Source organism: Nothobranchius furzeri, chromosome 17 (genome assembly GCF_043380555.1).
Source record: "Nothobranchius furzeri strain GRZ-AD chromosome 17, NfurGRZ-RIMD1, whole genome shotgun sequence".
Taxonomy (NCBI): Eukaryota; Metazoa; Chordata; class Actinopteri; order Cyprinodontiformes; family Nothobranchiidae; genus Nothobranchius; species Nothobranchius furzeri.
In genome coordinates, this window is record NC_091757.1 from 53,712,101 (window position 1) to 53,725,631 (window position 13,531).

The 13,531-nt window shown below is 44.9% G+C and overlaps 1 protein-coding gene across 3 annotated transcripts in view; it reads right to left on the bottom strand.

Moving 5' to 3' along the window:
* Positions 1 to 253: 253 nt before the first annotated feature.
* The window catches only part of LOC107394150 (Dmx-like 1), a 101,248-nt gene continuing 87,970 nt past the window's right edge, over positions 254 to 13,531 (bottom strand). For all 3 annotated transcript variants that reach the window (XM_070546168.1, XM_070546169.1, XM_054731591.2), the window contains 6 exons: positions 10,182 to 10,309; positions 9,494 to 9,571; positions 9,306 to 9,397; positions 9,165 to 9,217; positions 6,804 to 7,021; positions 254 to 699 (listed from right to left, as the gene is read on the bottom strand). In XM_070546168.1, coding sequence (XP_070402269.1) covers positions 469 to 699; positions 6,804 to 7,021; positions 9,165 to 9,217; positions 9,306 to 9,397; positions 9,494 to 9,571; positions 10,182 to 10,309 — 800 coding nt within the window. In that variant the 3' untranslated portion in view covers positions 254 to 468. The remainder of the gene's footprint in view (positions 700 to 6,803; positions 7,022 to 9,164; positions 9,218 to 9,305; positions 9,398 to 9,493; positions 9,572 to 10,181; positions 10,310 to 13,531) is intronic.

Consider the following 13,531-nt stretch of genomic DNA (forward strand, 5'->3'; position numbering starts at 1 on the left):
GTGTCACCTGGATCTGCGTTTGTGATGTGCTTAGAGACGCTCCAGCTGATATTACTGATGGTGATCCTGGAAAACAATTATCTTCTCTCCTTGTGCAAAAACAAAACAAAAAATAAAAAATAAACACAAAAAAGGCTCAATATCTGCTGCTCACTAGACATGAAGATGGCGGTTTGAAGCAAAAACACTCCGGCTTAATCGTCTGTCCGGCTGATTCTCGCTTTAGCTACACTTGTACAAAACTTCTGTGCTTGGGTTGCCTTTGAAGACAAATTTGGGTTCACATTTCATAAAAGTCACCGTTTGGCTGCGTGGTCTCGCGTCGCTGCTCGGGATCGGACGACAGAATCTCACCACGACGACGGTTTTACCATTAAAGGAGTTTCTGCGTCGCGTGACGACGAGAACTTTGCTCGGCGCTGGATCGCACGCTGCTTCCAACAGCCAAAGCAGACGCCTGTTTTCCTTCTATATGAAGAATTTGACATCGTTCTTGTGATGGTGGTTGTTGTTCACAGCGGCGAAGCGGTTGGGAAGAAGCCTCATCTTCATGGTTCCGTCGGCGCCGCAGGAGAAGATGTGGTTGACCGGCCCCACCTCGATCTGCATCACGCCCGTCCCGAGGTTCCTGAACAGGGACTGGCGGGCGTGCTCGTTTGGGAACGTGTAGAGGAGACACTGCGTGGCGATGCTCCACACCTGGGGGTTAAAATCAGAAAAGTTAGGCTTTAGTAGCAAATCCCAACAGATGCAGCAGGAACCAGTCAATCAATCAAAGATACTTTATTAATCCCAGAGGGAAATTAAGAGTTTCAGTACACACAATTCAGAGATCAGACATGGGAAAGACACATGAAAGGAATTGGTGACTGTGGTCATTCACAACCCTGAGTCGCGCTACCTTAATAGAGATAAGAGGGTAACATGAGGATTGGTTCAGGTGGAGGGAAAAAAAGGCACTTCAGAGTTACCCTCCACAGGGAGGGCAGCTTTACTCTGCAAAAAAACAAAACAAAACAAAAAACACCTCTGACAGATATGCAACAGACTTCAGACAACACAACATAAGTGTCCACTAGGTGGGGTGGTGGGTTGGGACTATCCCCACTTCAGTTCCTGCAGCCATGATAAGCAGCGCACGTCACCTCAGTGTGGATAGGGGGAGGAGCATTGAGGGTTGGAGGGTTGCAGTGACCCTGGAACGTTTCCGCGGCCTCCCCGCAGTCCCGCCCAGGCTGGGAAAGGAGACAGAGTTGAGTTGCCATAGCGACAGCACATTCCACATATCTTCTGAGGGGGGAGTTTTCATTGGAGCCTTGCAGGCTCAAGGACGCCAGATTCCGATTAGAAATTGTTTTGGGGCCAGACAGAGATAATTTCCTCTCTGTCTTACAGTTTGTTGGTCCTCAACCTCTCAAAATCCCAATAATGGACATTATCTATCCCAATCCGTGCTGATTCATCCACTCTCTCCTTGATGGCCTCCATCTTTTGTGCCAAAGAATGGATCTCGGCCAAAGTCCCAAGCTTACGATTCATCTCTTTTTTTTTTTTACCGTGTCCTGTCTGGCTGTGAAGCAAACAGAATTGATGTCTGAATGCTGGTAACAAGCCTTACAGATTTACTCTCAGGTGGAGCATCAAAGCGTCTGCTTTTAATGTCACGCCTGATACTTAAATCTTTATTGTTGTCGTTTTTGAATGCTTTTTAATTCCGATCAGACACGGAGTCAGAGGTGAAAGAGAAAGGAAAAGACAAAAGGTGGAGAGAAGGGGGGAAGGGGGTGGGGTGGGGGGGTGGGGTTCCACAAAATAAACAATAATTAACAAGAGTCTGCTTCTAGACCTGCAGAAAGAGAAAGAATAGAAGAAAAAAAATGGGACACACAACAATATATCAGGAGCAAGCTATCACCGCGTCAACCTGATGGTGAAATATAAAATCAACATTGTTTAACTGAACAACCAAACGATAATAAATCACAGTGCATGTAGCGGCAACGACAGCCTTAACACAAGTGTTGAACGTGCCCACGTCCATACTTATGAGAGCACCATGTGAGCACCTGTGTGTGTACACGCGCTTGTTTATGTAAGGTTTCTCTATAGGAGCGTTCAATAGAGAGTGTGAGGGACCACAGACCCGCCCCCCAAAGATGTGCAGGAGACGGGGGGAGCTCCAAGTCCCAGAGATCCAGGCACTGCCCCAGAACACAGGAACCCCAAGGAGACTGCAACCAGAAAGGCCCCCGCCCCCCTCGAGAGGCACAGAGGGTCGCCCCGGGGGGCCACAACCAGCAGCCGGCAGAGCCCCTGGAGATCTCAGCGGCAAGCCCACAGGCCCGCCCACAGCCTCCCACCCCCTAGCCGGCCGAGCCCGGGACCCAGGGACGACCACCCCCGCCGGGGACCCAGCAGAGCCCAGGGACCCAGAACCAACCAGGCAGCCACCGGGATCTATCAGGCAGACGCCAAAAATCTTAAACCCAATGACCCGGGAGCCACGAACACCCAGGCAGACCAAGGCACTACACCCCACACCAGGTGTGGCAGGGGGAGGGGGGGGGGCAAAGATCTATATCATTAAAAGAAGTCCCAGGAGAAGGGAGGAGTCAAAGGCCCCACCTGACATATACAGTCATACACAAACACAGTCACACACTCCCTCCCTCATGCTCACACATGCACATACAACCAAAGACTTACAAAAATGCACGCCGGACACCCACTCATGCTCCCCATACACACCCTATTCACTCTGGTCCCGGTACTGCTGCACATTGGGTACAATCATCACCGGTTACCAGAGTTTGACCCTTTCTGCTGGGGTGCTGATGAGCAGGCTCCCCCGCCCAACGCTGAGCACAGCAACCCACCACCCCAGACCCCAACCGGACGGCCAGATCTCCCTCCTAGCCTCCAGCCCCAGGAGGCCTAGCAACAACAGAGGTGTGCTAAGACCCCTAGTCTCCCTCCGCCTGCTCCAATATAGTGTTGTGTGTTGATGAGGTGCATTCCATGGCTGTGGAAAGCGGGCAGTGCGGGCATCATCCGGCCTATGCCAGCTGATGCCACCACACCACCCCACTTGCACCCACATCCCTCGGTGTCTAAGTGCAGTTTAAAATTGGAAGTGGGCACCGGCACCCGGGAGGAGGCTGAGAAATCCCCCTGCCAAGTGCCGTTGAATGTGCTCACTCCCAAGGCCCTAAGTGTGTGTTTGCGTGGAATGTCTTCGGTGGACGTGTATAAGGTGCAAATAAAATTGGGGGGCAGGTTGCCACAGGAATGCGGAAATGGAGTCAGAACAGTGGGTGAGGAACATTCAAGCTGCAGAACCTTTCATGTCAAAAACACCAACATAACACATCGTTATATTTGTTATAATTTCATTTGTTATAAAATCTGAACTATAAATCACACAGGTGGAAATAGAAATAGTATTCTACCAAAGTTTTAGCAAAGTAATAGTACTTTAAGTTAAATTATCAGCATGAACCCAAGTAAAAGTATCTCATTAAAAGTTGGCTGCTTTTTATTAAAGGAACAAATTACTGAGCAATAAGAAAAAAAAGCGCTGCTGACGACGTTTTAGACAACTGGAGGTATAATTTATCCCTTAAGAGGCGACGTCCCGCGGTGCTCAACTCGTCAAACTGCAAAACATGTCAAACGAACCCGCAGCTGCTTCTATTTTTATTCTGAACTCCCAGATTTTATCCTTCCTTTGTGTTTACCATCAGAACTTTCTGGTGAACATGATCAGCAGCTGGTTTTTTAAAATTTTCATCAGCATCCGAGGAGCTGGTGTCTTGGGCGCGTGTCGTCTTTCCTGGGACTTTAGTCTGTCCATCACTCACTGAGGAAGCTCCAAGAAAACATTTCTTCTTCCGGCTCTTGGAGGGTGCAGACGCTTTTTTGCTCCTCTCCTCCATATCTTATCCTCAAGGCCCTTTGTCTGTCTCTGTGTGCTGGGTGCACGGCTGCTTCTGCATTTTTTCTGGAAACTGAAACTCAATAAAATGGATCTCATCAGCTGGTCACTCAACGCGACTGATAAAATTTTTTCAACGATGAGAACGGGAGAAGGAGCTCCCGGATGCCCCTCCGGGACAGACCCAGTTGGGCACATCATGGACTCCTGGAAACAGTGGAACTTGATTTGTTTATCTCAGCTGTCTGTGGAGGACACTGAAGACGTGTGGATATTCGTGGTGTTGGTGTCAGGTTTCCTGCTCACTGGCCTTGGAGGCTACCAGGCTTACCGGAAAATTAACGAGCTGTCGAGGAATATTGGCCTGATCCCGGAGCTCAGAGATGGATTGCACCGCGCTGTGAATTCACAGACTCACATAATTGTCGAGATGAATCGTAAGCTTGGAACTTTGGCCGAGATTCATTCATTGGCACAAAAGATGGATGCCATCAAGGATAGAGTGAAAGAATCAGCACGGATTGGGATAGATTGATGTCCATTATTGGGATTTTGAGAGGTTGAGGACCAACAAACTTTAAGACAGAGAGGAAATTATCTCTGTCTGGCCCCAAAACAATTTCTAATTGGAATCTGGCGCCCTTGAGCCTGCAAGGCTCCAACAAAAACTCCCCCCTCAGAAGATATGTGGAACGTGACGTCGCTATGGCAACTCAACTCTTGTCTCCTATCCCAGCCTGGGCGGGACTGCGGGAAGGCCGCTGAATCGTTCCAGGGTCACTGCAACCCTCGAACCCTCAATGCTCCGCCCCCTATCTACACTGAGGTGACATGCGCTGCTTATCATGGCTGCAGGAACTGAAGTGGGGATAGTCCCAACCCACCACCCCACCTAGTGGACACTTATGTTGTGTTGTCTGAAGTCTGTTGCATATCTGTCTGTGTTTTTTTTTTTTTTTTTTTGCAGAGCAAAGCTGCCCTCCTGGTGGAGGGTAACTCTGAAGTGCCTTTTTTTCCCTCCACCTGAACCAATCCTCATGTTACCCTCTTATCTCTATTAAGGTAGCGCGACTCAGGGTTGCGAATGACCACAGTCACCAATTCTTGTCATGTGTCTTGCCCATGTATGTCTGATCTCTGAATTGTGTGTACTGAAACTCTAATTTCCCTCTGGGATTATTAAAGTATCTTTGAATTGAATTGAATTATTTTCTTAGCCTTTGAAAAAAAGTCAGTTTAGAAAAGTAAAATTATATATTTTTTCATCTACTTTTATAATTTCCAAGAAGAAAAATGAAAGTGATCCTGGTTTAGTGTTTGACACATTCTTTATAATTCGTGGTCTTTATTAAAAAAACATTTTAAAACTTCTGAAAATGCAAAATCATCACGAAATTCTCAGATAGCCAAAATACAATTAATGAGCAGCATCAGACAAAGCTTTGATGGTTTCTTCTCTGTAATCCAGAGTGAAAGTCATTTGAATTTCAAGCAGACGAGCGCGGCGCCGTTGCCTCTACAGAAGCGTGAGACAACAGCTTCATGGCTGCAGCGACAGCTCTGTGATCAGCACCAACGCGCTCCAGTCAGAGAAGATTAAAGACCGGCTCGCTCTGAAAACAAATTAGCTGAAGACATCTTTAGTTCGCTCGTCCAAACCAACTCCCTTCCATTTGGATTTTTAGTGTTGCCCCCCGCACATTAGTCTCCATCAGTCACTGTTGTCCTGAGCAGGCGGTTAATCATCAGGTGACATTAATTTCTATTGACTGTGATGGGGCTCACTGCCCCCGTAGATAAACACCACCGTCCCCCTGATTGTCCATTTGGCGGACAGCCAGACACATTTCCACCTGAGTGCCAGACGCCCTGCAGGACCGCTCATTATTTGTGCAGAAGAAGCTACTTTTCAGAATAACAGATCCCACTTAGAGAACAGTGTTGGGCAAGTTACTTCAAAACTGTAATGCATTATTTATTACTTGTTACCCTCATTTTAAAGTAATTCATTACATTACAATATTACAAATTTTAAAATGTAAGGCATTACACTTCTTTTGCATTACTTTAAGTTACTTTCACCAAAACGACTTCAATATGAATCTGGTAATCTGACGCTCAGTGAGCTCATGACATATATGTGGAAGGTGATGTGGTGATTGCTGTTAAAAACAGTCAGATATAATAACGGTGCTTTAAAATGATTGTTTATTAAATAAAAGCAACAACAATCTGTACTCTCAGCACGCTGACATCTTATATTAACTGAGCAGGGAGTGAGGTGGTGGGGGCTCCAAGCCTATATTTGCCTTGGTCCCCAAATGCCTTGATACGGCCCTGGATGTGGGACTGGCTTCTGGGGTGATCTGATTCTATCACATGTATAAATATTAAATACTTATATATTATTGCTTGTCACTGGTAAAAATGTGTATTGGGGATAAATCTACCTACTTTTTTTCTTTTTTTCTTGATTTTATTTGAATAATTTCCTGCCCTTTCTCTCTCTAACGTTCCTGCAAGCTGAGTCCATAAATGACGTCATATATGTGGATACTGGATCTTTTGTCAGGCTTCCCGCAATTAGAATTTTTAGGAAACCCACATCTTGATTCTAGGTTTAAAAATGTATTGTAATTACCGCGTTACTGACAACTGTACCGAGTAAATATTACCATTTTCTTTCCCTGTAATGCCTTACATTACCACATTACAGCAAAAAGCAATGCATTACAGTAATTAATTACATTTGTACCGTGTTTTCCCTCTGGGATTAATAAAGTATCTTTGATTTGATTTGTGTTACTCCCAACGCTGTTAGAGAATTACTAACTTTCTTAAAATAAAGAGATGGAACCGAAGCGTTCACCTTAATGTTGCCCTCGGCCGATCCGCTGATGAAGCAGTCCTCTGTCGGGTCAACCGCCAGTGCTTTGACTGGGGAGTCGTGGGCCTGGAAGCTCTGCCGCTGGTCCCGGTGGGAAAGCTCCAAGATGGTGATCCAGCCTTTCCTCCCGCCAGTGATGAGAAGCTGCTGCCTCGGGGCCACCGAGAGCACGGTGGCGCCGGAGTCATGGCAGCAGAAAGCTAGAGAGGCAGGAGATGATGGAACGCAAATGACGAGAGGGTAACATAATAAACCACAGAGAAACCTTTAGCCTTGATGGTTTATCAGGTAACTCAAATGTCTGTGATTTGTGTTGCCCCACTTTTTGCTTTTGTCACATTTGAACATTTCAAATCAAATTCCAGACCCAGCCAAAGAGAACCTGAGTGACTATAAAGTGTACTTTCAAAAAAACATCAGTTTATAATTGTAGCTAAAGGAGCAAACTAGGAAATATTTATTTCTAAGAGGCACACTTTAAAGGGGTCCTAGATTTAGGCTCCGTTTTAATTTTTACAATGAGAAACTGCTCTTTGAGTCTCTACATAGCAGATGAAACTTTGTTGAGGCTCACAATGACCCAGGAGCCCTGATATATGGTCAAACACAACCCCATAATAAAGCTCAACAGTAGAAAGACTGATTTGCCCCGCCCACTTGGCCAGGCCATGAATATTAAATGAGCTTCATATTGATTGGCGGTTTACCCCAATGGCTTTATGACACAGAATATAGAAACTGTGTTCAGTATCTGGATAACTCAATAGGAAAGCTATGGATCTGGAGAGTCTGGATATTCCCAGTTCATCCTGAAATGTTATATGTGAGCTCTGACTTTCTCCTTTGTTGTTTTCAAGGATGCTAGCAGTAGCTCAGGCTAGCGTTAGCACTAGCTCGGGCTGGCATTGGAGCTAACTCGGGGTGACGTTAGCACACTTCCGTCATCGTGACAGGTAAAATACTAAATGATTTGGTTTATACATTAGATTTCTAAAGCCGCTTAAACATTAAAGACTCATCTTTTGTACGTTCTTTCTGTGTTTGTCTTCAAATTCCATTTTTGGTTCATTTTTGAACACAAATAAGGTTTTTCTTTACCTTGCTGACGTTTCGTTTGCGGCTGCAAACATCTTCAGAGCTGACGCTGATGGTGGCGTCACTTCCTACTCCGTTTATCATCAGCGTCAGCTCTGAAGATGTTTGCAGCCGCAAACGAAACGTCAGCAAGGTAAAGAAAAACCTTATTTGTGTTTAAAAAAAAAAAAAAAAAAAAATGGAATTAAAGACTCATCTGTCAACATTTTTAGTTTTCTTTAAAGGGACTTTACAGACTTTTGAATTTTTATGCTCGCGATTGCCCCCTCAGGCCAAAAGCGTAACGGCAGCTACAATAGTAGGCTCGTGCACGAGGCGCGCATGCTGTACGTGCACACTCCTTAACAAAAATAACAGCTGAGACAGTCCTGTGTGTGTGTGTGTGTGTGTGTGTGTGGCCTGGAGGACAGAGGACAGGAGAACGAGCAGCTAATTAATTAAATAATTTGGTTCTGTAGCTTTCTCTTCAGCACAGCCGACAAAGGTTCATGATGGGTCAGTCCTCCTGCATGCTCAGATCATTCCCTTCCCTTGCTTGAAAAATTGTTCCAAAATGAAAGTTGAACCCACATCTTTTTATCTGTGAATTCAATGCCGTTCGGCGAGTCTCAAATAAAAATTTGGGCATCTTACTGTAAAAAAAATATACCATTAATGTAAAAAAGAAACTCTAAATAAACTATGTTCACATCCAGAATCAAATCCAGGTCTTCTGCATGAGAGTCAGACATCTTTCAAGGTGAGCTACACTCTAGTAACATTCACAGTATCTGTAACTTTTATATCCTTGATGACAGCTGAAACAACGTCAAACCAAAGAACGGTTCGGAGTGAAAATGGCTATTTTGTTGCTAATTTGCAGGAAATATCTAGAAGAAAGTTCTACAGAAAGTAGCTAAGGGTCCTCAGAAATGTAGCTAGCTTTGTCACTAGGCGTTAGGAACAGCGACAAAGTGGCACTGCCTCTCTCTCTGCTGCTAAAGCTACGGATAGCAAATGCTACGGGCGATGCCTGAGCGTGAACGCGCATGAAGCAGCCTGCTCGACCCGAGCATCTCTCTTTTTCTGTGATTTTACAGAAAAACAGGCAATCACAGTAAAAATGCCAGGGCTCATTCTACAGGACCAGGGCATTGCAGGAGAATGTATGAAGAAGACATTTATTATTTCTATACATGTTTTGGCTGTCACACTTCTATAACGTCCCTTTAAATATGCTGTTAATCAGCTTGTTGTGCAGCAACTTACCGTGTACGAGGCTGTTAGCTGGAGTGACTAAAGTATCCCACAGACACACGTTCCTGTCGAGTCAAATAACATTTCTCCATCATAAAACTTATTTCCACGAAATAAATAAAACTGAAATAAATAAACACACCACAGTCCCACCTGTTATCTGCTGAAAGACCTGCAGTAGCAATAAGGGAGGAGGAGCCCACAAAGACAAAGTCATGCGCCGTCTTGTTGTGGCACTGTAGAGTCTGGCAATCAGAAAAAAAGAGAGAAGAATATTAAAAGATGGTGACAGAAGATGGGAGGACATGAGGAGGAGATTAAATCAGCTGTAAGGCTCTCACCAGGTAGGGCTTGGGCGTGTTCCCGCTTGTGTTGGTCTGCCAGAGGCTCAAACCTCCATCAGCATCGACGATACCAAACTACAGAAAAACACACAGATTATATTGAAATCACTTCCCCTTTCTCTTTCGGGTTTTTGACAAACATTTAGGGGGTTTTGCGCAGAAACTGGAGGCAGAATATGAACAATCCCTCTGGTTGCTGTGGATTTCTGTTCCAAAGCTGTTTTTGCATAAGTGTCAAATTAGAATCAACATTTATGACATGAAGAAGAATTTGCAGCAGGGCTCTGGGTTTTAATACCGAAGGTAATTTCACTAAATTCACCTGTCAGTGTTAAAATGCTGCAGCTGATTAGTGGAGGTCCAAGTGCTACTTTTAGCTCTACATCTCATTCTTTCAGAGCATATTTCCATCTTTTGGCCAGAACGGGCAGATAAAACAGTACTGGCACCGGAGAGGTACCATCTGAGAGAAAATTATTAGCTTTAGGCAAGCACCGGCGCTCAAAATGCTCAGTTACAACGTGCACCAAGGATGAACTCCCCATTGAGGAGCGTGCCTGAGTGGTACATTTGTGACAGGAAGTACAGGAGTGTTTCTGAACAGGACAGGCTCACGTCACTGTACAGTATGCATGATGGTGGGCGCGCTCTCCAGGAGAGTGCAGGTTGTCGGAGACGTTGTCACCTTGTTTCCTTGGTGGTTGAATCGTATCCTGGTGACTCTGGAGTTTCCTGGACTTCTGAAACAGGTGATCTGCTGGGAATGACCCCACTCAAACATCCTCACGCTGCCGTCCTGAGCTCCAGTCAGGTCTGATGAACAGGAATAAGAAAGAAAACAGGTGGATCTCAATAAGCAACTTGAAATTCTGGTGCTTCCTTCTTCTCTATAATAAAGGAAGCGATTCATTTAAAGCCCCAGTGTGCAAAAATGTTTGACTCCTTAGCGCCACGCAGGTGAGAGTAGGTATTGCAGCTACAGTAGCCCACACGCATTAAAAAGGCTATGTGAAGCCACACACTAGCTTTCAACCGTCGGCAAGTTTTATTTACTGTTTCTGCTAGGGCTGTAGCGAAGCCTCGATGACGTCGACGGCTCGATTCTAAAAATTCGTCGACGTCAGATCCGGTAGTCGACGCACCGCGCCCACTTGTTGCATCCCCAGGAGTTTGTAAATAGAGGAGGAATCTGCCTGTTTTTCCTCTAGTTTGCCCTCTTCTCCACCTTCACTAACATCTCCGCCAAATACCGGGAACAATGTCCGTCCGCTACTAGATTCCTTTCCTGTTTTGCCCGCCTTCGTCTCCCGGCAACAAACAACAACTTCCGGGGTCAGATGCGCTGCTTCGTCTCTACCGCAGATGTAGGACATCACCGGGAGCGTTTCTCCCTTCATAAAGGAGCTTCTTTCAGACATTAGGAGAGCTGTTTTGGTGGTAGCAGTCTCTCCTCTGTGCTGGTCTGTTTGCTGCTGGGTGTTTTTGGTTTATTTAAACTTGGTAACTTGAACTTAACGTTGGTAAAGCTACTGTTAGCATTTTCGCTAACAGCTTCTTGCGTTTGGATAAGCTGTTACATTTTGGTTTAGAGTTCATCTTTTTTGTGGTGCAGATCTCCCTTTTATTACATTTAGAGTGTTGTGGGTTTTCGGTTTAGTTTAAAATATCACCTTGAGTTTGGTTTAACCGCCCAGTTTAGAGTTTGGACCTTTGGAGATCCTTATTTTGATCCAGAACCCTGTAATCTTTGCCCAGTGTGACATCCCTACTTATTTGTACTTTTGTTTTAATTCCCCACAGGCAGAATTAGTTTTATTATTCCCAACCTGTGGATGGAAAGATTTATGATTTTTTGTAGTTGTAAATAAACCTGATCATCATTTTAACTTTTAAATCCCGTTATTGTCCCTTCCTTTTTGCACACGAGCCAAACTCCCCAGGAAGAGTCGTAACACCACTCGCCTCACGCACATAAGTGACCAAAATAAAGCAGCATGGAGATGCTCCGTCTCCAACCACCTCTCAGGCAGCAGCCTGCACTCCCAAGTTCTACACGTCACCAGAACATAACCAACCAACACAATAAAAGCAGTGTTATACAAAATGGTAGGCCTGTAGTGTTTATTCTCTTACAGTAACAATCTATCAATTTTTTGAGGAATTTATTAGAGATTTTTTGGTTTTTATTAACTGTGCAATAGAAAATTAATCACAAGATTAATTGTCTAAATAGCCATTAGAATAGCCAACTATTCGATAAAATAATCGTCAGAATAATCGTTTTAAAAATAATCGTTTACCCCCAGCCCTAGTTTCTGCTGCTTCCTGCAGTCAGCCTCTATCTCAGGGATTAGACAGCCCTCTGTTCTCAGTGCTGCCTCACTAACGCATCTGTAACATCTGGAGCAACACTCGTCTCCCAGTCCCATGTGACCCCGCCAGTTCTAAACAACTTCCAGCTTTCAATCCAGCAATCACATGTATGAGAGCAGGACAAGCAACCCAATGGGAGGGAGCAGAATTTCCCCAAACCAGCAAGGCTGCCTCAGCGAAAACAGGCGCCACGTTTAGAGGAAGGAGAACTTTCATGTCAAAGCGCAAACGCGAAATGTGGAGCATTATATCTTGTATGTCCCTAAACAGCTGTGGTATTTCAAAATGGCGCAAACTCATAGTACCGTATTGACCCGAATATAGGACGACCCCGATTGTAAGATGACTCCCTTTCCAGGAAAAGACAAAAAAAAAAAAAAAAAAAAATTATCACATTTTAAGTAAATTATTTTTATTGAAAATTTTAAAACAAATTCTGAGCAAAAATACTATTTTAATGCAAACTATCAGAACTTTGCTGACATGTGAAATCAAAAGCTAAATGGGGCTTTTATTCAGACGCCCTCTGCATCGCTGTACTCACTCTCATTCACACTCATGCTGCTGCGGTCCCTTTGCACCATCAGATCGCTACATCTGCCAACTCCTCCCACAACGTCATCCTCACTGACATCCAATGCATCCATGTCTGACGCCTCTGCTGCACCATCGTCTTAAAACTCGCATAACTCTGCCGTAGCTTATTAACTTGCTCCACTTTCGGTCCACTCTGCTCCGGACCTCTCACCTCCATTTTTTTCTCCTGTTGAGAAAACACTGCCTTGCGCCCTCTGCTGTTACGGGCGTGTAATGACCCCAGACAAACATCAGCATGTGTAAATGCTTAGACCCCGATTATAAGACAACCCCATATTTTGAAGTTATTTTCATTGAGAAAAACCTTGTCTTATAGTCCAGTCAATACGGTAATTATCTTGTAAAATAATAAGTAAAAAATGGCATTAAGCTGGAGCCTGAGGTCGATAGGCAGATTGGTGCTGCTCCTCCACATCGAGAGGCGCCAGTTGAGGTGTGTTACGAATCCTTGGCTCCCGCGCCTTGTGTGGCCCCGTGTTTTTCCCTCCAGGCTTTTCAGGACCTTGGACAGGTCCTCCGTCAGGCTGGCCTCCGCCTCGGCCCGCCTTCTCTACAACAGTTGCAGACAATCCCGTAATGATGAAGGCCGCTAGTTAAAAGGACTCCCGTTTCAGTTTTCAGTGAGAGAATCACAGAATAAACTATCTTTCTCTCCTCGGTTAGCTTGGTTTGATATTCGGATTGACTCGGTATGGAATTCAGATAATAGTAATCAGTAACCTTTGTTCGTTAAAAGATCCGTTTGTTTCTGCCCCAGTGAGGCCCTTTTCGTTTTCGTTTTCAGCTTTATAGCTCGCTTTTCATTTAGATCTTTTTACACGTTGATAGCCGTCGAGATTTGGTTTTTAGTTAGTTCCGGCACTTTGTTTTTCTTTTTAGAATCTATAGTTAGTTTCGTGTTTTTCTTCCCTGGAACCGTTTGTCCCAGGTGTTTTGAGTTGCCCCCGTAGTGCGTTTTCTTTTAGTTAGATTAGAAGAGTGGTTTGTTTGAGTTTTCCGGTCTAGGACCGTGTATTTTGGTTGTCCCCTCTGGTAAAATAAACACCTTTTATTTATACTCACCCC